The sequence below is a fragment of the Pseudopodoces humilis genome, chromosome 9 (genome assembly GCF_049639895.1).
Source record: "Pseudopodoces humilis isolate 2021_Gansu_Grassland_sample_001 chromosome 9, ASM4963989v1, whole genome shotgun sequence".
Taxonomy (NCBI): Eukaryota; Metazoa; Chordata; class Aves; order Passeriformes; family Paridae; genus Pseudopodoces; species Pseudopodoces humilis.
The window spans coordinates 22180489-22204554 of record NC_142208.1 but is presented as its reverse complement, the minus strand read 5'-3'; the positions used below and the strand labels follow the sequence as shown (position 1 = coordinate 22204554).

Here is a 24066-nt window from a genome sequence, read left to right as displayed (position 1 = left end):
GCGTGGTGAAGGCTAAAGGCAAAGCTGCAGCTCTGCTGCCAACAGTTTTCAGCTCCTGGGCAGAGAGACCGGTCCTGGCAAAGCTCAGTTGTACCCATCTTCTGCAAACTCCTGTCTTATGCCCTGCCCCCCAACCTAATCCTACCCTGGTCTCTCCCAGCCATCTCCGCTTTTCCCTCCTGGGTGGAGGAGCTGCACGGCTGCCAAATCTTGCAATACTCAGACTATTTCTTAAAGCCCCAGCTCCTGAAATAGTGGGAAAATTTCAATTTCCTGACCTCCTGTGGCTTTTGTGTCTTTAAGGAGTTTCTCATCCTTCTGCTTGCGTGGAAAAAGCAGGGCTCAGGAGCTTGCAGCCTGTGCCAGGGAGCAGAGGATGGGCACAGCACACAACCAGGACCCAGCCTGCAGAGTGGTGGTTGTGACTGCTCTGTGCCAGGGACATCCAGACCTGCCAGGCAGCCATCAAAAATCCCATAGGTGGTCATTCAGCTTCCCTCACCACTGTGAGGAACCAGGGCAAGACAGATGTGTACGGGAAAGGGGGTGCAGGGCTGGGCTGGGGCTTGGGCAGGGTGTCAAGCACCCAGCCCTGCAGTGCAGGGGTCCCTGCCCTCCAGCTGTGCTGGAGCCCAAACCACTGAGGGTGGCACATCCCTCTCGCTCACCCAGCAGCTCTTCCAGCCACAGCAAAACCCCTCTGTCCTCACCACAGCCCACTCCAGCAGTCTTCTGTGCAGGCCAGGCCAGCAGATCCTCTGGAGCAGCTCCAATCCGACCCAGATACCCACTGGCAGCACATACCACAGCTGTGAATGCATTTCCTCCAGGGAATTATTCTGGGCATGCCTCTGTGGGACACATGCCACGCCTGAAGGCACTGGGAGAGTCAGGCATCACCCACGAGCACCTTGTTCAAGAAACCCAGAGATCTGCTCTGGGCAGGTCAGCACAATGTGGCACTACTTCAGTGCTCAGCTCACACCTCCATAGTTGGGTGGGACCCTAAAATAAACTGGTATCAAGACAACTAACATGTTCCAAAAAAAGTTATTCTATTAATTACCACTAGACTGGAAAAGATATTAGCACTTTGAGATGCTCATCAAGCATCAAACTAATCCAATTACTCAGGGGCAAAAATCTGCTAAGCCCCAAATCTCCTAGATGAGGTGCAAAAAGCCTTCCAGCCTCACTCAGCACCAAATTCCTGTGCTGTTCCTGACACACAACCTGTCCTGACACCACCTGCATTTGGAGCAGTCTGGAAGCATCCAGAGGACCCCCAGTCAGACTGAGGCCTGGCCAAGGAACATAAACCTCAGCCTCTCCTGCAGGGTCACAGCTCCCACCAGCACCAGGCAATGGACCATGAGACAAAGGGGACAGAGGCACCCTCATCCCTGCATGCTGCCAGGGTGACTGGGCCAGACAGGCCCACTTCTCCCACCACCACCCCCGACACTGCTCTTCCCTCTCTGCTCTGGCATCCATCAAAAGAACTCAGCACCAGCTAGAAAGGCACAGTGCTGGGAGCTGGGCCATACTGGAGTAAGAATGGGACATGAGGATAGAGAACTGTTTTTATTGGAGGTGTCAAGAGCAGGAACAAGAACAAACCTACAGGCTCCCTCCTCAAGTGCCATCCTCCCCTTGCCCAAAACCACCACCAGCACCAGGGCAGTCAGCATCACGTGTGCGTGCTACGAGACAACGGCCAAGACTTACACTTTGCTTCAGCCAAAAGCCAGACAAAGCCCCCAGCATCCTGCTGTCACCCCCTCCTTGGCAACTGCGAGCTCAGCTTGGCCCTGCCGGGGGCAGGCCAGGACATTCACCTTCCCCTCTGAGCAGGGGCGAGTTTTGCGCGAGATGTTGTGGTTAAAGGAAGTCAGGAGCGCTGCTCCACCAAAGTGCCAGGGGATGTGACCTGGGCTGCGGCTCCCAGCGGGACATCTCAGAGGATCCCAGGAGAGAGCAAGCTGTGCAGCCTGAGCAGAGCTGCAAGAGCCACAGGAAAAAATGGCATTGCTAAACCCCTAAGGGCTTCACTGCCCCCTCTCTTCAACACAAACCAAACCAAAAGGGAGAGGGGACAGAAGACAAACCAGGAAGGGATACGAGGCAGGTCTGGAACGGCATTTGGCTCTGGATCACTTCCCAGCCCGGCGCTCCTCCTGGCGCTTGGTAAGGATGTATTTGAAGAACTCGTACACCGACCAGGCAATTGCCGTCGAGGGCATCTGAAAAATGACTCTGGCCTGGACCCCTCTGAAGTAGGCGGTCACACCGCCCACCTGGTACACCGTCCTGAAGGCATTAGCCATGCCTGTGATGTGTCCACTGATGTTGGAGCTCAAGGCCAGGGACTCCTGGGTGTTGAGCAGCGTTTTGCAAACGTCCAAAGGCGTAGTGGCGGCAGCAGCGACAGCCCCCGCGCAGGCTCCAGAGACCACGTGGGAGCCTGGGTTGTACTGTCTGTGGGGGTTGAGCTGCTCTTGCAAGAACTCATAGGTCATGAAGTGAATGGCTTGGAAGGGGATGTTCATGGTGAGCTGGGTGGTGTAGCTGCGGTAGAAAGCTCCGGCCCCTTCGTTGCGCCACACAGCCCGTACACAGTCCATCACACGCTGGTAAGGTGAGTTGTACATCTGCATCCTCTGCTTCACCACTTGGGACAGGCAGCAGCAGCCAGGACCCAGGCACAGAGGGGAAGAGGAGAAAGAAGGGTAAACATAAAGCTAGGCTTCCCTCCAACTGCTTGGAGTTTGGTCACACTGGCCTAAGAGCTGAAGAGAGACAACTTGAACCACCAATGCCCCTGTGTCTCCAGACAGGACACCAGCCACTTAAATCTGCTGAGGCATCACTGTCACACAGACATCACCGCTATGAAGCCACTCACATGCCACAGCCCCACGGAATATCCTGATATCCCACTGCGTACAGTCAGTCCACCCTTGCTCCCAAGCAACTGATATTTCCCCATCCACTGCTGCAGAGCTATCACTCAGTCAGAAGAACTTCCCCTGGCATCCAGTCTCTTATTTCCCAGACAGCTCTCGATCTGGGTAAGACTGTCCCCTCCCCTGCCACCCCCACTGCAGCCCAGAATAACCACAGCTTGTTGCACAGCCCATTAGCCAGGAACTGTTAGCAGCCACTACCAAAATGCAGCCACTCTGGGACAAAATTCAGATATCATACCCCCCTTACACATCAAAGAGTGGGACAGGTGAGTCCAGAGCACATCCTGCCACTGTTCTACATCCCCCAATCTCAATGTGACCATAAGGAGCTAAAAATGATGCAATACTGAAGTTCCACAGTCATCATAAGAGAAGCTCCAGGGAAGGACTGACAACAGTCTGGCAGCTGCCTGCTCCTTGGGGTCCCTGCCATGCAGTGGGAAGGCAGGATCTGTGCCCAGATCAGTTGGAACCTGCACTATCCCAAGTCTTGCAGTTTTATGAGGGAAATACACCTTTGTGACTGGCCTTTCCTCATTTCTTCTCCTCCCACCACTTTCATGGACTTAGTAAAATTACTAACTCCCTATACCTTTTTCATATATACCAGGATCATCAAAATTAGCATCTTCCAGACATTTCGTAAGATTTCTCTTCTCTTAACTTCTCTAGCATGTTTTTGTACCCCACTCTTCTAATTTTCCTCTTGAAGATAGGCCCACAACTGTACCACCTCTTCCCTAGATCTCAATACAGCAATGCCCAACTCCCACGCACTTTGAATGACTTTGGCAGTGCCAATCACATTTCTCTTGTCTTCTCTCCTGCTCCAGTAACAATCCCCAGCCAAACTCCTGGATGAAAGGTCCATGCCCTCCCAGCCCTTCCTAAACCGTGGTTTGCTGTGCTCCTGCGTTAATCTTTTTGACCCACCCTGTCCATAACAAGCGGCCACCAGGGTCCCTAACTGGAGCCATAGGCCACCAAAGAACCCCAGCAGTCAGGCAAGTAACAAGAGCACTCTTTGTGCTCTGGAGGGAAGCCACGAGGCTCAGGCAGACCCTGATTCTCCCCTCCCCGGCAGGCCAGGACCATCGTTACCTTCAGCAGGGTTCATGGCTGCATCGTGGAGCAACGTTGCTACACACCCGGCTGCACCTGCAAAACAAGAACTGCCACATGTGAGGGGGAGAAAGGTGAGGGACCCTGGGACTCCACCACAGCCCCAAAGTCCCTGGCCAAGGCACAAGAGGCCCCTGAAAAAGATGAGATCTGAAGGCGGCCTCCATTTCCCTTCCAAAAGGCAAGCCGGTCCTCAGGAGTTCCCACCCAGCATGAGATCGAGAAAGAGAGGGAGAAGATTGTGACAGGCTGCCAAGTCCCATGGGGAGACCAGGACTCATTTGTGCCCATTCCTTGGGGGAACAGGCCAATGCCACCAGCTGGCAGGGAGGCCTTAGGATGGTGAGTGTCCCCGTGTCTCACAGGGAAGCCCGCTGGCACTCTGCTGCATGCCTGCCAAGGGTGGAACGTGCCCTGCTCTCCCCTCAGCCCCATGCTCCCCCTACTGTGGCAGGTCCTTGAGGCGAGTAATGGGCACCATGGCGAGACGGGCTCCGAAACCATGTGGCGCTCCTGGGGCGAGCTCTGGCACTGCCAAACCCACGGGGCCACGGCCAGTCCCGGCTTGTCTGTCTGCAGGCAGCTCCTGTCCACCAGCATCCTTCCGAGCCAGGGCCACTAACCTGCTTCAGGCCAGATACCTGGCAGCAGCTCTGGCAGGCGCGGAGCGGTGCTTCCCGTGCCCGGCACCGTGCGGCTGGCTCATGGCTGGAGAGAGCACAGGGCTTTAGGACATCCACGGCACCCCGACCCCGCGGCGGGACCGGGACTCCCTACCGCCAAACCTGCCGCTCCCACCCCGCTCCCACCCCGGCGTGGCGGGGCCGGTACCGTTGGCCACATGGCTATTGCCCCCCGCGTGGATAACGTCGCTCAGCGTCTTTTTTAACTTTTCGTAGCAGGCAAAGTAGAGGGCGTGCGCCGGCCCGGCGCCGGTGGCGGTGATGTTCAGGCCCCGCATGGGCCGCCAGACGCCCTCGGTGCGGGCGATACGCCACAAGGCCTCCAGCACGTTCCGGTAGCGAGCGGCGGGCTCCGGCTGCAGGCTCTGCATCCGCGTCTGCAAAACAGGGCGGGCCCGGCCGTACGGCTCGTCAGACCGTGCCCGGGGCTCCCGGTGTGACGCCCCATCGCCTCCCCGCGCCCGCCGCGCCGCCGGCACCTTGACGCAGTCGATGGGGTACATCACGCAGTGCTCCATGACGCCCGCCACGGCGCCCGCCAACATGTGCGTGGACACGGCGGCGCCCTGGGGCAGCGCCTCGTAGTCGGGGGCGGGCGGGGAGCGCGGCTCGGGGCCCCCCGGCCCGGCACCGGGACCGGGCCCCGGCGCCACCTCTGTCTCCGCGCCACCCCGCCGCGCCCGGCCCGCGCCGCCGCCGCCGCCCATCAGCAGCAGCAGGACGCGGCCCGACTCCGCGCCGCCCCGCGCGCCGGGGCCCGCGCCCGACCCCGCTCCCGCCCCCAGCTCCATCGCGCCGCCGCCGCCCCGGCCCGCGCCCGCCGCGCCCCGCGCCGCCCCGCCTCTCGCCGGCGCCCATTGGCCACCGCTGCCCGGCACCCGCCCCCGCAGCTCGCCCATTGGCTCGGCGGGCCGCGCACCGCCCACGCACACAGCGCTCATTGGTCGCCGCCGCCGAGGCTCGGGCGCCGCCACTGGCCGGTCGCTCCCTCCGGCGCGTTCGGGCGCTCTGCTCGTTGGCTGCCGGGACTGCCCGCCCTGCCGGCCCGTGCAGCTCATTGGGTGTCTCAACTTCGCGTCCCGCCCTCTCGCGCAGCGCATTGGCGGGCGCGCTCGCGACCTTTGACCCGCTGGCCCCGCCTCTCCGCGGAGCCGAAGAGTCGCCATTGGCCGGCGAGTCCGCCACTCCGGACGGGGCCGCGTGCTGTGTATTTGGGAGCCCGCGATTGGCTGGGAGGCTCCGCGTGACGCCTCCCGGCGAAGGCCGGACGCGGGAGCAAGGGCGAAGCCGGGCACCGCCCCCGTCCTCGCGAGGGGGGGCTCGTCCCGCCCAGTGCGATTGGTCGGGGGGAAGCATGGGCGTGGATACAGCAGGGCGGGCGGAGCCGATTGGTCGCCGTAGCGCGGGGGGCGGGGCTCCGCCCGGCGGGGCGCGGCGGCAGCGGCCGGTGACGTGTCCGCCGGTGCCGGCGGCGGTGCCGGTAGCGGCGATGCGTGGGCGGGCGGCGGCGGGCGCACATGGCCAGGTGAGCGGGGCCGGGCCGGGGGATCGGGGCCGGCGCGGTGCCGGTGTTGAACAGTGGTTTCTGCCCTCAGGATCGGCGTTTCCTGCCTGTCGTGGCGCTCGGTGGGACCGTGCCCGGGGCCGCGGCAGCGCCCTGCTGCGCTGGGGCTCGCTCTCCTCTTGGGGCTGCTGCTGCTGCTGGCGGCCGCCGTGCCCCGCCGCTGGGCCGCGCCGCCCCGCGCCTCCCGGCGGGACGAGAGGTGAGCGGGGACCGGGTGCCGGGGCGCGGAGTGACCGCGGGCCGCCAGCGCTGAGCCGCCGTGCCGCAGGTACCTGGCGCGGGCGGAGGAGCTGACGGCCACAGACACAGAGGACTCGTCCCTTAATTACGGGGTGGTGGTGGACTGCGGGAGCAGCGGCTCCCGGGTGTTCGTCTACTTCTGGCCCCCGCACAACGGGAACCCGCACGACCTGCTGGACATCAAGCAGATGAGGGACCGGAGCAGCCGCCCCGTCGTCAAGAAAATTAAACCCGGTACGTGCTGCCCCTCTCCGGCCCCGAGCCCCCCGCGCACGGCCGGGGCGGGCTCGCTCACGGCGCCTTCCTCGCCAGGCATCTCCGTGACCGCGGCAGCCCCCGAGCAGGCGACCTCCTACGTGCGGCCTCTGCTGCGGTTCGCGGCAGCTCACGTCCCGCCGAGGAAGCACAAGGAGACGCCGCTGTACATCCTGTGCACGGCGGGTATGCGGCTGCTGCCCGAGCGGTGAGTTCGCGGCCCTCGTCAGGCGAGCCAGCGATGCGCTGGCCTCCCTCAGTCCCGAGGAAGGGCAAGACAGCTGCCTGCTCTTGGACCTTGCAGGAGAATCGAGAATATTGTGGGGGGGAATTGAAAAGGGAAGGGGCGTGTTGTAGGGGTAAGTGGCAGGGCATGCAGAAGGAGAGTTTGAGCATGTTGGGAGGGAGCTGAGCGGAGATGCTTTTGACTGAGAGTCTCAAACAAATAGATCTCTTTTTCCATCTCCAAAACATGCTGGCTGCAGCAGCAGAACTCGTGGGTTGAACAGGGGCTGTGGTGCAATGTGATTCCTGGTCTATTTGCCAGCATTGCTGGTGAAGATCACCCAGCATCTGTTCCTCTCCTGCACCCTTGCAGGCAGCAAGCTGCAATCCTGGATGACTTGGTGACAAATGTGCCCCTGGAATTTGATTTCCTCTTCTCCTCATCACACGCTGAAGTGATCTCAGGGAAGCAGGAAGGTAGGAGTTGCCACAAAGCACTGCCTGTTCCTCTGTAGCATATTGTTGTAATGACCTTTTCTGTCTTGAGCAGGTGTCTATGCATGGATTGGCATCAACTTTGTCCTAGGACGGTTTGATCACGAGGATGGTGAGTCTGACTGCTTGTAAAGTACCTGGGAGGGTCTGAGTAGAGCTGTGTTGGACTTTGTACCAGTGCTGTAGCTAAGATCAATCTCTGAAGCAGGCAGCAATGCCTGAACCCTGTCCTATGTGTGGAACTTACCCAGACCTGGGAGGTGGTCCTTGCAGGTGGCCCTTAGGGTCTGCCTGCAGGGGTGGAGGAACCCCATGAGGCAGCTGTGGGGTGATGGTGGAAGGGAGAAGATGCTGTCCCAGGCCCTGCCTCTTGCTGACATGCTGCTGTGGGTTGCAGAGGAGGACGCAGTGGTCATGGTAGAGCTGGGGGACCAGGGGAAGTCCCTGGTTCGGAAACGAACAGTTGGGATCCTAGACATGGGAGGTGCCTCCCTGCAGATTGCCTACGAAGTGCCCGACTCTGGAGCCATCTCTTCCCCACAGCAGGTGCGTGTCTGGTCCCTGAGAGCAGCTTCTGCCTTCCCTGGATTGCTGCTGATCTTGGACCTATCTGTGTCAGCAGGAGGAGGCTGCTAAGAGCTTGCTGGCAGAATTCAACCTGGGCTGTGATGTCCAGCACGCTGGCCACATGTACCGTGTCTACGTCAACACTTTCCTGGGCTTCGGGGGCAATTTTGCCCGGCAGCGCTATGAGGAACATGTTCTGAACCAAACCTATGTGCACAACCGGTATTGCTACCTCACCTAGTGGTGCCCCTGCTAGAGCATTGTGAAATGGGGTGCTGGTTCCTTCATGCTGTGCTCTCCCCCTTGGATTTACCTCAAATGCCGCCTGTGGTGATAACAGCTCCCACGGCCACGCTGGCAGCACTTCTGTGGCAGCAGCAGGTGCCTGAGCTGGCACAGAGTGCTTTGGCTGCAGCTGTTTTGCAAGCCTAGCAGGGCCTGGCAGGCGTTATCAGTGCCACAGCTCCCTGCCTTCCTCCTTCTCTCCTTGTGACAGGCTACAGGGAGGCCTCTCCTAGTGGCTTTTGGCTTTTCCTGCTCTGACTTCCCCTCCTCCAGCACTGATTCACTCAGCACATCTTTCCATTGCATCCCCACCTCGAGCTCTCCTGTCTCCTGCCTCTCCTTTCCTTCCAAGAGTACTACATGAAGCTGTGGCCAGAGGTGGAGAGGCTTGGTGCCCAGGTACTCCTGTGCCGGGAGCAACCCCTGCCTCCAGATCCCCAGGGGCTGTGCAGAGGCACAGATCCCCATGAGCTGGGTGGGGTGGGCTGTGCCTTGTTGCACCCTACAGGTGCTCAGAGCATGTAGCTGCAGACCAACGTGACAGATTTGGTGAGTTCAGCCTTACCAGGAGGTGGCAGGGCAAGCACCAGCTCTGCAGAGTACAAGAGGACCCTCTGCACCAGACCAGCCTGGTCTGGTGCAGAGGGTATCTGGATGTGGGGCAGGGCTAGATTAGGCTTTTGGGAGGTATAGGACCCTCTGTGCAATTGTCATTTTTTCCTGGACTGTTTTCCAGCCTGCACAGCCAGCAGACAGGGCTGAGCCCCAAGATGCCCTTCTTGGACCCCTGCCTGCCTGTGGGGTTGGAGGACACAGTGGTGAGGGGTGGCCAAACCCTGTACATGAGGGGACGAGGGAACTGGCAGGCCTGTGCAAAGCTGCTGCAGCCCCTCCTGGCAGGGTCCAATGGCAGCCATGCCTCCCTGGTGGAGACCTACAAAGCACCCATCGACTTCAGCAACAGTGAATTTTATGGCTTCTCAGAGTTTTTCTACTGCACCGAGGATGTGCTGCGCCTGGGGGGCCAATACAGTGCCTCTACCTTCACCTCTGCTGCCCAGGTGGGTGCTGCCCCAGGCCTGGGGAGCTGGGCTGTTCCTGTGGCTGGGAGTGAGAGCAGTTTCTCTGCTCTGAACCCCGACTTCTCCTTCCCCCAGGAGTACTGCAGCCAGCGATGGGAGGTGCTGACCCAGCGTTTCCGTGGTGGCCTCTACTCGGCACATGCGGACCAGCACCGGCTGAAGTAAATGGACTTGCTGGGAGGTCCCATGGCTGGACCTCCTGGGGGGCCTTTTGCTGGGGTAAGGGACTGGTGCAGTTGTTAGTGTCTGGCTGATGCTCCTGTATGCTGTGTCTGCAGGTATCAGTGCTTCAAATCAGCCTGGATGTACCAAGTCCTTCATGAGGGCTTCCAGTTCCCGCTGGACTACCCCAGCCTGCGCACAGCCCAGCTGGTGTACGACCGGGAGGTGCAGTGGACACTGGGAGCCATCCTCTACAAGACGCGATTTCTGCCACTCAGGTACCACGGCTCACTGATGGTGTCACACAGGGAAGGGTGGTTGGGGAGGAGCAGGAGTAACTGCACTGGGTGAGGGCTCTGCACAGACCACGGCAGGACCCTGGCAGTACCTCACTGCATCTTGTGGCCAGTCCTGACACTCCTTTCCATAGGGATCTCCGTCAGGAGAGCATCCGGCAAGCACACGCCTCCTGGCTGCGCCTCTCTTTTGTCTACAACCACTATCTCTTTTTTGCCTGCATCCTGGTTGTGGCGCTGGCCATCGTCCTCTACCTCCTGCGGCTGCGCCGTATCCACCACCGGCAGCTGCGCTTGGCCCAGCACACCCTGCTCTGGCTGGACAAGGTGGTGGTGCCACTGGGCCAGGGAAGCGTGCCGTGATGCCAGTGGTACCCAGCAGCCAGTTGCACCAGCAGAACTAGGAGTGGCTGTCAGCCTGGGCTCTGAGAGCTTGGACTCTTTCTTAAAGACCATCTCAAAGTGTGCACTCCATCATCCATCAACTGAACCAGAGTCTGCGGGCTGAGGCAGCCATGGACATGAGAGCTTTCCTCTCCACCTTGCCCCAGTCCTAATCTTTGTGTTCCTTGGCCTCTGGCCTTCACCTCACTACACGGTATAGAGCAAAGTCCTCTGCTACCAGCAGGCTCAAGGCTGCAGCCCTGGCAGATCCCTCAGATAACAGGGCACTATCACCAAGACAGCCAACCCAGGGCTCTGGCCTGGAAGCACTGAGCCACTCCATGACTCAGCCACCACTCTGCAGAGCAACCTGGAGAGGTGCTGTGGTTCACCACCTGCGGTGGCCTTCTGCAGGCCCTGACAAGCCTGGGGCTGGGAGAACAGCAGGCACCAGCTAAGTTACTGCAGGAACAAGGTAAATCACAAGTTCCACCAGGCTGCTCTGCCAGCCTTGCCCCTCTTGGGAATATTCCTGAAGGGGTGGCCTGCTCTTTGCTATGTCTTCCCTCTGAGGACCATCCTACAGTCCTACCCAGCGTTCCAGACTGAGCCCTGGGGGCTCTGATTGATTCTTGAGGCACCACTGAAGTGGGCTGTCTTTTATACATTCCCTCCTGGGCACAGCTGCCCTGTGGTGTCTCAGGCACCAGTGTCGGGACCTGTGGTTCTTTCCCCCAGTGAGTGCGGGCTGGGCCTGCCCCTGAGAGAGCCACCTCAGTCCAGCCCAGCTCACAGCCTCAGGACAGATAAGGGCTGCAGCTGTGCACACAGGCACAAACCTTCCCTGGGGCTGGAGCCCCACTGAAGGTCCGATGAAGTTTGTCATTTTTATTGAACTCAGCTGTTCCCATTCTGGTAGCAATAAACAAACCCTTTGAGCCATCCAGCACTGGTCTCATTTCCTAGCGAGCAGCTCCCAGCAGCCGTGGCTCCTGACTGGTGGCTGCACAGCTCTGCTGCTGCTGCTTTGTGCTGCCACAGTGGGACAATGGAGTTCCTTTCCTGCCTGTATTCTTTGTTTCCAGCAGGACTGAGCTGGTAGCAGCAAGGGCAGCTCTGATCCAAACCAAACTGTTGGGAGCTTGGAGACAGCATCCTTTGCTGCCCTCTTTCTAAGAGGAAAAAGCCTGCCCACTCAAGAGTCCCTCCAAGATGTTGGTCTCTGCTTTTTACCTTATTCCCCGAGTCTTAGCTGCCCAGCAAAGAGGCCTCTGAGCTGCTCCAGTGCCATGGAAATGGCCCCAGCACAGCTGCAAAGGGTTGGGCAGGTACCCAGTTCTCTCTCTAGCACACACAGTTCCCTCCCTGTGACCCTGGTCCCACAGCATGAGCGCACAGGTGGCATCAAGGATAAAACTTTCCATGCACCAGCATGTGCTGCTGACCTGCTCAACAGCTGAGGATCCCAGCCTTGTTCACATGGTGTGAGAACAGTGCTGGGGAAAGGTGTCTGAATAAGGCCAAGACTGTTGCTTAGCCTCAAAGCAACGACTCAGCCTCCAGCATAACTTAGTAGAAAAAGGATTTATTTTCACAACACAAGTTAAACGCCACTGACAAATAAATAAATACAGATAAATTATCTGATAAATAAGGGGAAACCTGAAACACAGTGCCCTGCTTGGCTCTTCTCAGAACCTGGACCCATCTTGTGGTGGAGATATCTAAACACTACTGCAGCTGCCTCACTGCTCAGGTGGGAGACAGCCCTCTTTTCATCCCCTCCAGCAGACCCCAACACCTCCCTTATCACACCCAAGGGAGTCTTCGTGCTCCTCTAGGGTCAGCCCTCCCTTCTCCTACCCACAGCCAGAATCTGCCTTAGCAGGGACCACCCCCACCACAGGGGACTGACCAGACCACAGAGGATGCAATGGCTCCTGCGTTCTCATGCAGACAGGTAGCCAGTGGATGTAATGATCAGGGACAGGGCAACTAGTTGGGCAGCTTGGGCTACGAGCAGGGGTTTCACATAGGGGCTAGGGCTGAACACACCAAGAGGGTAGGACAAGCACTGCTGGGACAGGATCTGCTGGCACCACACACAGATCCCTCACAGGATGGTGCTCAGTCACTGCAGCACTGGGCCACCTGAGGGATCTCTCCCTGGTAGTGTGGCTGCTCCTAGTGCTGGATTAGTAGGCCCTTGTCCAGGGGTGCCATGCTTGGGGGCCCAGCCATCCATTGGTCCAGGCTGCAGTGCTCCAGGTGTGCTTGGGCAGCGGGTCCAGCCTCTGTCCCAGCACCTCTGGGGGCTGTCTGGTACAGAAGGATAGAGGCTGGAACAGCTACAAGAGCTGGGGGAGGGAGAAAGGAAGAGAAGTTAGCACCAAAACACATTAATGAGGGAGCTCCCACAAATTTGAGAGCTACAGTGCTTGATTTGCTCAGGCCCAGCGCAGAGTCAGCAGCCCCACATTGGGACCACCTCACCACAGCCACAACGCACAGAAGCCAAAGTATTTCCCCCATTCCAGCAAGGGCTGAGCTGCAGCTCCCTCCTGAGCCCTATACAGACAAGCAAGCAGACTCTGCCAACTTACGGTGATGGATTTGATGGGGGTCACTGTTGAGGCGCCAGTTCCCAGGAAGTGCTCACTCCCAGAGGAAGCGCACGTACCAGATGGTCTCGTTCTTCAGCTGCGGCCCGAACAGGGGGTTGGCCTGGGCCAGGATGGCGATGAGCCAGCTGCAAAGGGACACAACCTTCCGTCAGCCCCCCTGGCAGGACCAGAGCGCCGGGAGCGGCTGCTGCCCCGGGGGTGATGGGCCCGCGGTACTTACAAGAGGTAGCAACACACGGCGGTGGTGACCAGCATCGTGATGATCACCCTGCGGAGACACCGGCGTTAGCACAGGAAGGCCCAGCTCCGGATCCCCCGACCGCGGTACCCCCCGAGCCCCCACTCACCCGCGGTTCGGCCCCTTGGGCACGAACCAGGGGGCGGCGATGCCCACGAGGCCCCAGAAGGCGGAGAAGAGGACGAGCGGCAGCGCGAAGCTGTGCGCCGTCATGGCCGCTCCGTACCGGACAGCGCCCCGCCCACTGCCGCGCCACGCCGCCAATCCGCGGCCGGAGCGCGCCGCGCCGGCGCCACCGCCCCCTCCCATTGGCGGAGACGCTCGGCCCGGATCGGCTCGGCCCGGATCGGCTCGGCCCGGATCGGCTCGGCCCGGATCGGCTCGGCCCGGATCGGCTCGGCCCGGATCGGCTCGGCCCGGCTCCCGCGTCCCTCCGCGCATCGCTCCGCAAAGGAGCAGCCAGCCAGACACAACCGCTTCATAAAATTCCTTTATGTTACAAAGTTCGCACTCACACCCGCCGCCGCCTCCCGCGCCAGCCCGGCTGGGCGCACATCCCCCTGCGCACCCGGGGCTCGGGGTCCGGCGGTGCGGCTCCCCGGGAGGGTTCTCCCGCAGGGGCGTTACTTGGGAACTCTCCGGAGCTCGCTCATGAGCCACAGTGCCATGCTGAGCAGGGCCAGGGAGCCCGACTGGTGTGTAGCAGCCAGAGGTGTAGGGACATAAAGCAGCAAGGTACTGATGCCCAGGCCCACCTGCCAAGAAGGGAGAAGAGGTAAGAGCAGTTGTGGATGCACCACTGATACCATTTGCAGCACAAAGTGTGGTGTTAGAAAGGCTCATGGCCACACCATAAGCCACCCCGAGTTCAGAGTGTGCATACAGTATGGTAAGGTGTGGGGCCTAGGGAGCTGCACCTCTCAGCTCCGGCCTCTTGGAGCTAGCATAGATCCAAGTGGGGTCAGCTCTGGTGAATGTGCTACAAAGGAGTAGGGAAAAAATAAGGGCAGTACCTGCATGCAAGCTACAGCCAGTAAGGAAGTCACAGCCATCCTAGTCCTTCGAGGGAGTGGGATCTTCCTCGAGAAGAGATACAGTGCCGTGACAGCTGTGACAGAGGCAATTCCCTACAGAAGGGAAGGGAAACAACCACCTTTCAATGAAAGTTCAAGGGAAATGGGCGCAGTGGTCTTTGGCTGTGTCTTCCAAGCATTAAAAGAAATTGTGAGAGCAATATTTAACTAAAGAAATATATTAATGGCCATGACCAAATCCTAGAGCTCCCATGCCATCAGGTTAACAACCCTGAAATTTAAGTGAAGTTATGGAGACTTTTATTTTGCTCCAAACTAACGCTCTAGTTTTCAACAGCTTTTCCTCACTGATTCAAGTCATTAGAGATTGTGTCTGCCCTCTCCCCAGCTGTCATCTGGAAAACTGATCTCATTTCCACCCCTCATCTATAGTTCACCAGCATAATCTTGCTGTGCAGGGCACCCTAGGTGATCCAGCTTAATCTTTCTTTTTTTAGTCTTAGCCACAGCTTAGTTCACAGCAGTGCTGCCAGTGGTATTTAATATCCGGATTGCTCTAACTAGCTGACATATATTCACAGGGCACTACTGTGCAAAACAAGTTCAGAAATGCTGGAGAAAGCATTCATTATCAGGATTTCCAAGTTTTATTTCACATAGCTTTCCCAGACATTTCAATAGCAAGGGCCACCCCACACTGTAGCTCACGTTATGGAAAAGGAGACTCAGAGAAACAAATTGTGTTACTTGCGCAGGAGGAAGACCTCCTTAAGGAGGAAGGCCACACTGAAAATAAGTAACAATGCTAAACTTCCTCTTCCTGCAGAAGCAAACTGGTAAGATGCTCTCAGGCCCTTTGGACACCCTAGAAATCACTCAAGCTGACAGAGCCACAGCCCAAAGAAGACAGCTTGGCTGCAGGAGGCAACCAAGAAGCAGCCCAGACATATCAGGAAGACAGCACTTACCAAGATCCTGTGATCAAACTGTACAGTTGTAGGATTCTCAAAAATATTTCTCAGTACGGGGGAGAAGGCAAGGAGATCATCTGGGATCCAGCGCTCCCCCATTTTGGGGAAGGAATTGTACACAAGGCCAGCATCCAGCCCTGCCACAAAGGCACCTGCAATTCCAGAGTAGAAAATGAGACAACCAGAGTAGACAGGTTGCACAGCTCTCATTCAAGAGCTCATCTTGATCCTGAATTTCTTTTAGCAACATATAAAGAGTCACACAGCACAGGCCGGCTGGAAAGTGCATCTCCACCTGTCCAGGAAAGACCAATGAGGAGGTTCTTGACTCCAAGATCCCTGATAGCAGTAGTTTTCCCAGAGAATGGATGGGGTTGGTCAGAGTCCCCACCAGACCAGAAGAAAAAAACCAAACCAGCAGAGAGGAATGAGTCACAAATTGGACAGCAGAAAGTAAGAGCTTTACCTGAAAGAGCAGTAAGAAAAATGAGAGCTGTAGTGCCATGAGCATATTGTTTCAAGCGAAGGAGCTGTTTGGTTTCTGGCAACTGTAAAATAAAAAAAAAAATTAAAAAAAAAAAAAGTAATAATAAGAATAAAAATTAGAATAGTAAGGCATTTCCAGTGCTGTTTGCAGCAGCTAAGAAAAGCCTTCACTATATACAAAGGCAAAAGGGTTGGCCTGTGTTTTACAGGGGGATTTTACAGACCGCCACACAGCAGCCGCACTTCAGTGGTCCCTTAAAACCACAGCTAATCAAGTCCAGCTCTGTTCAGAAACTGAAGTGGCACCTGGACAGTTACTGGCACAAACCATTTAGCCCAGCCAGGCACACCCCTGGCTGAGCTTCCACAAATTCTGAAACTAATCACTTTTGACGCGAACAGCACTTGCCGAAGCAAGTGTCCCATCACCCAAGAAGTTTACAGAATGGGTATTTTGTAACACTGTAAGTAACTGTTTTGTAATACTGTAAGTATTAGATCAGAATCAGGAACAGAGACTGTAAGAGAAGCACCACCAGCCTTCACATCCTTACCTTACCTTCACATCACACCCCAACCCTCTGAACTGACACTGCCCTGGGCTTTCAAATCCTGACACACTGCTCCATACCTTGTGTTGTGGAAGCAGCAAAGACAGACCTGTCCACAGGCTGGCAGAGTACAGGACCAGTGCAGAGCCCAGGTGTGCTGCCAGACGGTACTGACTGACCCGAGGGATGTCGTAGGAGTCTGGCTTCTCTTCCAGCCCACTCTTCACCATGTACCATCCCAGCAGCCCCTAACAAAACAGGAGAGGGCTTGGGGCCAGACAGGACAGCAGCAGCTACTAAAATGGGATAAACATTAGGGGCAAAGCAATTTGTTTCCTCTACATTCAACTACCTACCAGGACTGACACACTGTCATGGTGTCACTGACACCAAGCTATCATGAATCCCACTGTCTTAGTTATGCTGGATCAGAAGATATCAAAATGACAAAGGGTAGGATCAGATATCAAGCAAAAATTCTGCGATGTAAGGGTGGTGGGAACTGGAACAGGTTTCCCAGAGAAGTTGTGGATGCCCCATCCCTGATCAGGTTGGATGGAGCTCTAAGCAAACTAGTCTAATGAAAGGTATCCCTGGTTGGGAGGTTAAAACTAGATGATGTTTAAGGTCATTCTGTGATACTCAGATGCTGTCACTAATCCCTGTGGCTGCAGAGCTCTCACCTGGAAGCAGACCAGCCCACAGAGTGCGAGGACACAGCCCTTGAGGGGCCGGCTGAGCCAGCCCCGGTGCCAGAAGTAGGCAGCAGGCAGGATGTAGGCCAGGCCCACAACACGGCCCCACATGCGGTGCGAGTACTCCATGTACCAAATGAACTTGAACTCTGGCAGTGTCATGTCGTGGTTCAGGCTGTTAAGGGACAACAAAGCAATTGTTTCACAGCCCCGCACTGAACTTTGCACAACATGGAATCACCTTCCTCAGAGAAAGGCAGGGAACAGAGGAGCCACCACCAGGCAGGCTTTATGTGCCTTCCCGCAGACACCAGAAAACATTTTCCTCCTTACATTAGTTTTATGCGTGGCTCAGGTGCAGGACTGATGCTCTCAGCCCACCCTCCTTCCAGTTTTGCACACTCACATTTTAAATTCTGGGAACTGCTGGTACTTCTGGAACTCGGCTTCCCACTCCTGCTGTGTTCGGGGGGGTTTCATCTCCTTCACCAGGTGCCAGTCGACCATAGAAAGGCCTGATTCTGTCAGCCTGGGAGCAGAGATATGAACAGGCACAATGCCCTGACAGTAAGCAAATCTACTGAACTGAAGTGAGAGCTGTTGGCTGCACAACCCAGGAGATGGGACTTGGATGGTCCTTGTGGGACCCTTCCAAGTCAGGATATTCTGTGGTTCTATGGTAAGTCTTAAAACCCTTGTTCAGACAATCCTTAACAACTAGACAACTAGAAACATGATGGAGATCAGAGTCTGTGAATGACCAGACCTAAAACGACTATAAATGTCTAAGAGTTGCCCCCCAGTGGCATCAACAGACTATGAACAGTCTCCCTGCTAGTCCCAGCCCCATCCCACCATGTCCCCTTGCAGCCAAGACGGGCAGACACCAGAGGAGCTCTCAGAGGCTCTCTCGGGGTGGCTCTCGGTGTGGGGACAGCCGCAGAGGGACACCGGCGGCGCGGACCGCAGGGCAGACACGGACGGCGGCCTCCAGGGACCCGCTGTGCGCCCCTCCCGGCGGGGCTGGGGATGCCGCGCTCACCTGGTGACGCCGCCCAGCACCACGGCACCGGCCACGGCACCGCTGCAAACCAGGAGCCATCGCCCCACGGCGGGCGGCGGCACTGCGGGCTGGGGCGCCTGTTGGAGCAGGCGGCGCGGAAGGCAGAGCCGCGGGGGGAGGCGGGCGTGTGCCGGGGGTGGCGGTGGCGGTGCGGGCCCGCCCCACAGCAGCCGCCGGGCCCCGCCGCGCGCCGCTCGCAGCATCCCGAGCCACCCCGGAAGTGTCGCCGCCGGAAGCGCAGGACGAGCACTTCCGGACCCGCCCGGCCGTCGCCATGACGATCGCGCGGCGCGTGACCGGCAGCGCAGAGCAGCGACCCCCGCGCGACGCCAGCACAGGTGATGAGGGCGCGTGCGGGACGGGGGCGGGGCCCGCGCGCCGGGGGGGGCGGGGCCGAGGCGCTCGGGGGGGGGGGCGTTCACGCGCCACGCGCCGGCGTGGGCGCGCCGGGCTCTCGTCCCGCACCTCCGCCCGCCCGCGCGCCCGCCCCCGCGCCAACGAGCGGCGCGGGCCCGGGCCGCGAGGGGGGGGGCCCGGGAGCGCGGGCGGGGGGGCGGGGCCTGAGGCGGAAGCGAGGCGGGCCCGCGGCGGGGCCGGTGCGGCCCGGGCGGGAGCCATGGGGCGGTCCGGGGTGATCGTGCCGCTCCCGTCCCGCAGGCATGGACGATGGGTTCCTCATGGAGGTGTGCGTGGACTCGGTGGAGTCCGCCGTCAACGCGGAGCGCGGAGGTAAGGCTCGGGGGCCTCGCGGGAGGGGGCGACAGCGCGGCGGGGCCGGTTCTGACGCGCCTCTCCGCAGGTGCCGGGCGCATCGAGCTGTGCGCGGGCCTCGTGGAAGGAGGGACCACCCCGAGCATGGGTGAGCCTCGTTCCCTGTCGGTCTCCTTTCGCTCCCCTGTGTCCCGCTCGGCTCCCTCCCCGCGCCCGGTCCCGTCCCGCCCGCCGCGGGGCCGGAGCTGCCGCGGCGGGTGCTGAGCCGGCCCTGTCCCGCCGGCAGGGCTGCTGCAGGTGGTGAAGCAATGCGTGCGGGTCCCGGTGTTCGTCATGATCCGGCCCCGCGGCGGGGATTTCCTGTACTCGGACCGCGAGGTGGAGGTGATGAAAGCCGACATCCGCCTGGCCAAGCTGCACGGTGCTGACGGGCTGGTGTTCGGGGCCCTCACCGAGGACGGGCGCATCGACACGGAGCTCTGCACGGCGCTGCTGGGTGAGGGTGCCTCCAGGCAGAGCTCTGTGCTGTGCCAGGGTTGTAGTGCTGTTCCGGCTGATGCCGTAGAACTGTACAGAGGGCTTTGGTCTGCATATCCTGTCTGCGGTTTTGCCATCTCTTTACACCTTTTAAGATTTAATTTCCTGCCATACCTGTGAGACAGTAAGTAGTTTAAAAACTTTGCGGACAGAGGACTACAGTCCCCAAGCCATTCACACAGAGTTTGAGGCCACCTGGGGCATAATAGCAAAGAACACTTAAGTGAGCTGCTCTAGAGGCATTCAGCTGTTGAAATCTCTCCCTCATTTTCTTTGTCCTTTGTTCTTTTCCTTATGCCTTTGCTACAGGTGTCTAGGGTATGTATCTCCTGGACTTTGGGCTTGTGTGTAGCTGGCAGTTCATCTTAATTTTTCTCTCTTAAAACACACAGGGAGAAAAGATTACAAGGGAGAGGTGTGAGCATGTGGAAAGCTACTGAAGCTGCAGTGGGAGATTATTAGTCCAGACCACAAACATGTGGAAGCAAATTCCTTTTCTTTCTGCATATTTATTGGGAGCTACAGCCAAAGCTAAAGAGGGCTGGGCCTTTCCCTGGTGATGTGGTGCTGAGGTTCTCATATGAAGATGAATGTGCTGTAAGGAGCGCAGCAAAGGAAAAGGGTCTTGCCAGGACTTGGCTGTACTAGGCCAACGTGTGCTCTGCTGTTTCCAGGGCAGGGACCAGGTGGATATCTTTTTGTAGAAATAAATGAGCTTTGCTCAGTAAATAGAACTCCTCTGGTGAAGTTTGCTGTGGTCTGAGAGCAGAAATTGTAGGTAGTAAAAGAAATCACAAAAATCAGCTCTCCTGCTTCCAAAGACCAATGGTCCTGTCCTTTCCCCAGGTAGATGATACAACTTCCCTACTTCCTTCCTGCAGAGAAAGTCGTCTGTGGTGGGAATGAGGGTTCTGCATTTTCCAGATGAGATGGGGAATTTTAGTGTTACCCATAAAAACAAAGGTTTGTTGCCTTCTCAAAGGGCAGAAGATCTCTTCCCCATGAAAAAACCTGGATAAACAGCATTGTTCCCAGCAAGAATGGGGACTCTTCTGAGCTCCCCAGGAATGGCTTGAGAAGCCTTTGCCCTCTGCTGTGTCGTGTATATTTCTGGTTCTAGCATGAGGGACTCTGTGCCAGCCCTGACTGACCATATGTCTTCTTTTTGCAGCCGTCTGTCGTCCACTGCCAGTCACATTTCACCGCGGTGAGTTTCCAGGGACAGTGGCTCTGGGCAGGGTCCAGTCTGTGTCCCACTGCTGGGGGAAGGTGGGGCTGGAAGGGAGCTGAGCTTGAACTTCTTTGGCTGTTCTTTGGAGAGCGAAAGCTCTGCAGGCTGTGCTATTCCCCACAAGGTCAAAGGTCCAGGGGGCTCAGGTTTAGGAGCTGTCTCATTGCCCTGTGAGAGAGGAGGTGTCTGAGCAGCTGAGTATGGTGGCCCTGGCACTGCTGCAAGGGGAGTGTTACAGTCAGGAGCTGTAAATCCAGGGTGTGAGCAGAGGACCCTTCCTATCACTGCCTTCGGGGGAGTTGGCTGAGGGACAGGGTTTGAGCACAATGAACTGAGCGATTTCTGAGCTGTTGTTCTGGTCCCTCAGCCTTTGACATGGTGCATGACCCTCTGGTGGCACTGGAGACCCTGATTTCCCTGGGGTTTGAGCGGGTGTTGACGAGTGGCTGTGACAGCTCAGCACTGGAAGGATTGTCATTGATTAAGAGGCTTGCAGAGCAGGTGAGTGTTTGCTGTGCTCTCCTGGGTTACTGTGGCTGCTCCCTGGCACTGCCTGCAGGCAGCTGCTTTATGGTGTCCTCCATTTCTGCAAGGGACTTCTGCCAAGGAGTGCTTGCCTTCCCTCTCTTACAACAGATTTAATCTGTTTTTCCAAGTCCATGTAAGCTGGGTCCTGAAGTCTCCCACAGCAAAAACTGGTTGGGTGCTTGCTTGCAGATTCAGGGGGGGTGGCGGGTGTTGGTTTCAACAGCAGGTGTGATGAGTCCACGCAAACAGCAGAATGAGGTGCCTGCTAAGTTTCTCACACTTCCTTTTAGGAAAGTGCAACGGGTACCTGAGAGGTGGGATGGAGAGGTAGGAGGGAATACTGACAGGTTGTCCAAGCTGTAACTGAAAAGTAACTGAAAGTTTTTTCCATTTTTCATTTTAAAACATGAACAGTACAAAAAGGATGGGTGAAGCACACAAATTGTGAAACATTGTGACATCCATGAGCTTATGGAATGTGCTGCATGTGTGGTTTCTTTGCTGCCTCACAAATGCATGTGTGGATGTAGTCCTTGATAATATCATTGACGTGTGTTATTCTTTTTTCAGGCAAAGGGCAGAATTGTGGTAGTGCCAGGTAATGTTTTTTTGTCATCTGTACCAGGTTCTGCAATCCCTAGCCTTTCCTTGCTAGCCTCTTGCCCTGGAATCCACTCTCTGATCTGGCTTTCTGAGCCAGCTGCCTGGGAAGAGCAGCAGCTCCTGTCCCGGTGTGAGTAAAGACCATGCTGCCTGTTGGGGACAACAGAGCCCTGCAGCTATTGCTCCCTGGATTTGGGGACAGCTCTAGATCTGTAGGAGAACATAAACCAAGGCGTCTCATATCCCTTTTCATGTTCCTGGGTCTCTGTTGTTCCAAGGGATGTTTTTTCCCTTCAGTTTATATGGCTCCTGTCCCTTAGTGGTGAGGTCCCCGGGTGATGTCAGGTGTGGAATAGTGTTATCTGCTCAGTGTGTGACATCGGGCTTGTTCCCACCAGGAGGTGGCATCACGGAGCGCAACCTGCAGAGGATTCTGGAAGGCTCCACCGCTTCTGAGTTTCACTGCTCTGCTCGCTCAGCTCGGGACTCAGGGATGAAGTTCAGGTAACTGATTATTTGTGTCTATTTTTTAGCAGAACTCAGTGAGGGAAAGCCTATATGAATGTGAACATGAGTTTGTAGAACTGGCAGAAATTTCAAACAGCTTCCTGAGTGCTAGTTTTGCTTTTACATTTTGGATCATGGTGCCTGACATTGTATTCTGCAGTGCATGAATCCAGCAGTGCTCCTCACATGGACAGGAGTTCCATGCAGAAGCAGAGCCTTGGGACATTTCTCTTGCTACTGCTGCCTTAGGAGTTTTGAGGGCACTTGGGAAGGCAGGTTGTGGTGTAGTTTTCTTAGACTTTTAACATAAGAATGTAAGATTTGGGAAGCCAGTGGGATGTGCTTCTGAGAAATGAGTCAAGAATGGATTGTATTTGCCCATAGGTCTACACTCCTTTGGATTATTGTTCTTTCTATTACTGTCCCATCTTTGGTTTGGGTGGCACCATCTTTGGCCAATGCTGAAGCTACAGGAAATATGGGAGTATTTTTCTTGGTGGATCTTACTCATCTGTATCACCAGCAGATCACCACTAATCACTGGTTTTCCTGACAGAAATCCCAACGTTGCCATGGGAGCGTCCTTCTCTGCCCCCGAGTACTCCATCAAGGTGGCAGATGTGGCCAAAGTGAGGACCCTGAACGCCATTGCCAAGAACATTCTGTAGTGGATGGCACCGTGCTGGGACAAGAACGCTGAGAGCCCAGGGTCTGCCCTGGCACACGGACAGATGGGTACTGCTTCCGTCCTCAGGCTGCAGAGGATGTGCACTAGGTGATGAAGCCTGACACCTCTTCCCTTGGCTTCCCCTGAAGTCCCTGGCCTGGAAACTTAGGTTGGCCATTTAAAATAAAAGGACTCATTCCCAGATGTTGCAGCAACAGCTGTTTGGCAGCATTTGGGAGGAAGGGAGGCGAGCAGGTAGGGGGACTGAATTGTGTAGCACTGCATGTGATTGTCAAATAAACACTGCAGCTGCCCCCCCTCTTGCTGTGCTTTTCTAGAGTTTATTTATGTTTTTGGGTCAGACAGTGACCCATGTTGCATAGCCTGAATTAATCAGGACCCTGCTGTGCCAGAGAATATAATCACACACAGAATACCAGGATGAGGAACATCATAGCCACAGCTGGGAAACAAGGCCAGTGGGATAGGTGGGTTTTAGCAATGCAGCAGCTGTAAGTAGTGAGAAGCACCTGACTGATTAGGTGAGGGAGCTGTGAGACATCCTGGGCTGTAGGTCCTCAGTGCTTGGAGGCAAGGGTGGTGTATGATGAGATTTCTTGGAAGGACAAGCTGCTTTTCCTAAGGGAGTTTCCAGGTCCTTGTCCCAACATAAAGCATAAACTGCTTGTTTTCCAGACAGTGCTTGGGGAATGTGTCTGTTAGGTCATTGCTGCCTATTCAGGATTGAAGCCTCAGACTCATTTCAGTTACTCTGTAAAATACCCAGTGAAAGATTTTAATTTTCATTAGAAGAGTAGAGATCTGAGAGGTAAAGCACCTCTCTCCTTGTTACCTGCTCTTCTGTGAAAGATCACAAAGCTGAAGATAATCCCTCCCTCAGCTGAGATAGTGGACTTCAGGAAGCAAATGCAGGGTACAGATTTCTCTTCCCAATATCTTGGCAATAGCTTACAGCCTGTGAGGATGTATGGAAAAAATGTGATACTTGACAAGGTGGCAGCACCTTTGTCACCTTAAATAGAATCACGTTATTGCAAACCTACCATCAAGACTACATATTTTCATTTTAAAGACTACATCCATCTTTTCACAATTTTCACATTCAGTTTTGTCCCAGAGGTATTGATGTCTCCCAAAGCACCTTGGGAACTTAAGTTCTTAACAGGAGCTGGGAAGGAATGACTGCATAGTCATATAATCACATAATTTGTGGTTATGGTTAATAAGAGTTTAGAATACCCACTTTAAGAGTTCATGACCTGTGTTGATT

General features: G+C 56.6%; 5 protein-coding genes across 8 annotated transcripts; 2 read left to right on the top strand and 3 right to left on the bottom strand.

Annotated features, from left to right (window-relative positions):
* Positions 1-1569: 1569 nt before the first annotated feature.
* SLC25A28 (solute carrier family 25 member 28) lies at positions 1570-5673 on the bottom strand. Its single transcript, XM_005520654.3, has 4 exons — positions 5254-5673; positions 4923-5151; positions 4071-4127; positions 1570-2671 (listed from the first exon to the last, which is right to left on the bottom strand). Exons 1-4 carry the CDS (start codon positions 5671-5673, stop codon positions 2154-2156), a joined length of 1224 nt encoding a protein of 407 aa, XP_005520711.2. The 3' UTR covers positions 1570-2153.
* A 530-nt stretch (positions 5674-6203) lies between these two features.
* Positions 6204-11275, top strand: ENTPD7 (ectonucleoside triphosphate diphosphohydrolase 7). 2 transcript variants are annotated; one of them, XM_005520851.3, is made up of 12 exons: positions 6204-6299; positions 6370-6537; positions 6607-6812; positions 6891-7041; positions 7432-7535; positions 7609-7665; positions 7951-8099; positions 8176-8342; positions 9142-9466; positions 9563-9648; positions 9766-9927; positions 10080-11275. In XM_005520851.3, the coding sequence occupies exons 1-12, from the start codon at positions 6292-6294 to the stop codon at positions 10306-10308; spliced, it is 1812 nt and encodes a 603-aa protein (XP_005520908.1). In that variant the 5' UTR covers positions 6204-6291; the 3' UTR covers positions 10309-11275. The 2 variants fall into 2 exon arrangements, with proteins under 2 accessions (XP_005520908.1, XP_087915625.1); XM_088059499.1 differs by having other exon boundaries at positions 8173-8342.
* Positions 11276-11898: 623 nt separating this feature from the next.
* ATP6V0E2 (ATPase H+ transporting V0 subunit e2) lies at positions 11899-13428 on the bottom strand. Its single transcript, XM_005520653.3, has 4 exons — positions 13301-13428; positions 13174-13221; positions 12933-13078; positions 11899-12686 (listed from the first exon to the last, which is right to left on the bottom strand). The coding sequence occupies exons 1-3, from the start codon at positions 13402-13404 to the stop codon at positions 12985-12987; spliced, it is 246 nt and encodes an 81-aa protein (XP_005520710.1). The 5' UTR covers positions 13405-13428; the 3' UTR covers positions 11899-12686; positions 12933-12984.
* A 240-nt stretch (positions 13429-13668) lies between these two features.
* Positions 13669-18194, bottom strand: COX15 (cytochrome c oxidase assembly factor COX15). The gene is made up of 8 exons (XM_005520652.3): positions 17971-18194; positions 17335-17457; positions 16917-17103; positions 16314-16481; positions 15663-15744; positions 15194-15348; positions 14205-14318; positions 13669-13946 (listed from the first exon to the last, which is right to left on the bottom strand). Exons 1-8 carry the CDS (start codon positions 18192-18194, stop codon positions 13815-13817), a joined length of 1185 nt encoding a protein of 394 aa, XP_005520709.2. The 3' UTR covers positions 13669-13814.
* A 56-nt stretch (positions 18195-18250) lies between these two features.
* CUTC (cutC copper transporter) lies at positions 18251-23921 on the top strand. 3 transcript variants are annotated; one of them, XM_014250546.2, is made up of 9 exons: positions 18251-18329; positions 18649-18720; positions 18791-18850; positions 19000-19198; positions 20411-20446; positions 20838-20971; positions 21569-21596; positions 22000-22105; positions 22665-23921. In XM_014250546.2, exons 2-9 carry the CDS (start codon positions 18658-18660, stop codon positions 22774-22776), a joined length of 738 nt encoding a protein of 245 aa, XP_014106021.1. In that variant the 5' UTR covers positions 18251-18329; positions 18649-18657; the 3' UTR covers positions 22777-23921. The 3 variants fall into 3 exon arrangements, with proteins under 3 accessions (XP_014106021.1, XP_005520707.3, XP_014106019.2); XM_005520650.3 differs by having other exon boundaries at positions 18257-18329; positions 18989-19198; positions 22665-23919; XM_014250544.2 differs by lacking the exon at positions 18791-18850 and having other exon boundaries at positions 18257-18329; positions 18989-19198.
* The last annotated feature ends 145 nt before the right edge of the window (positions 23922-24066 follow it).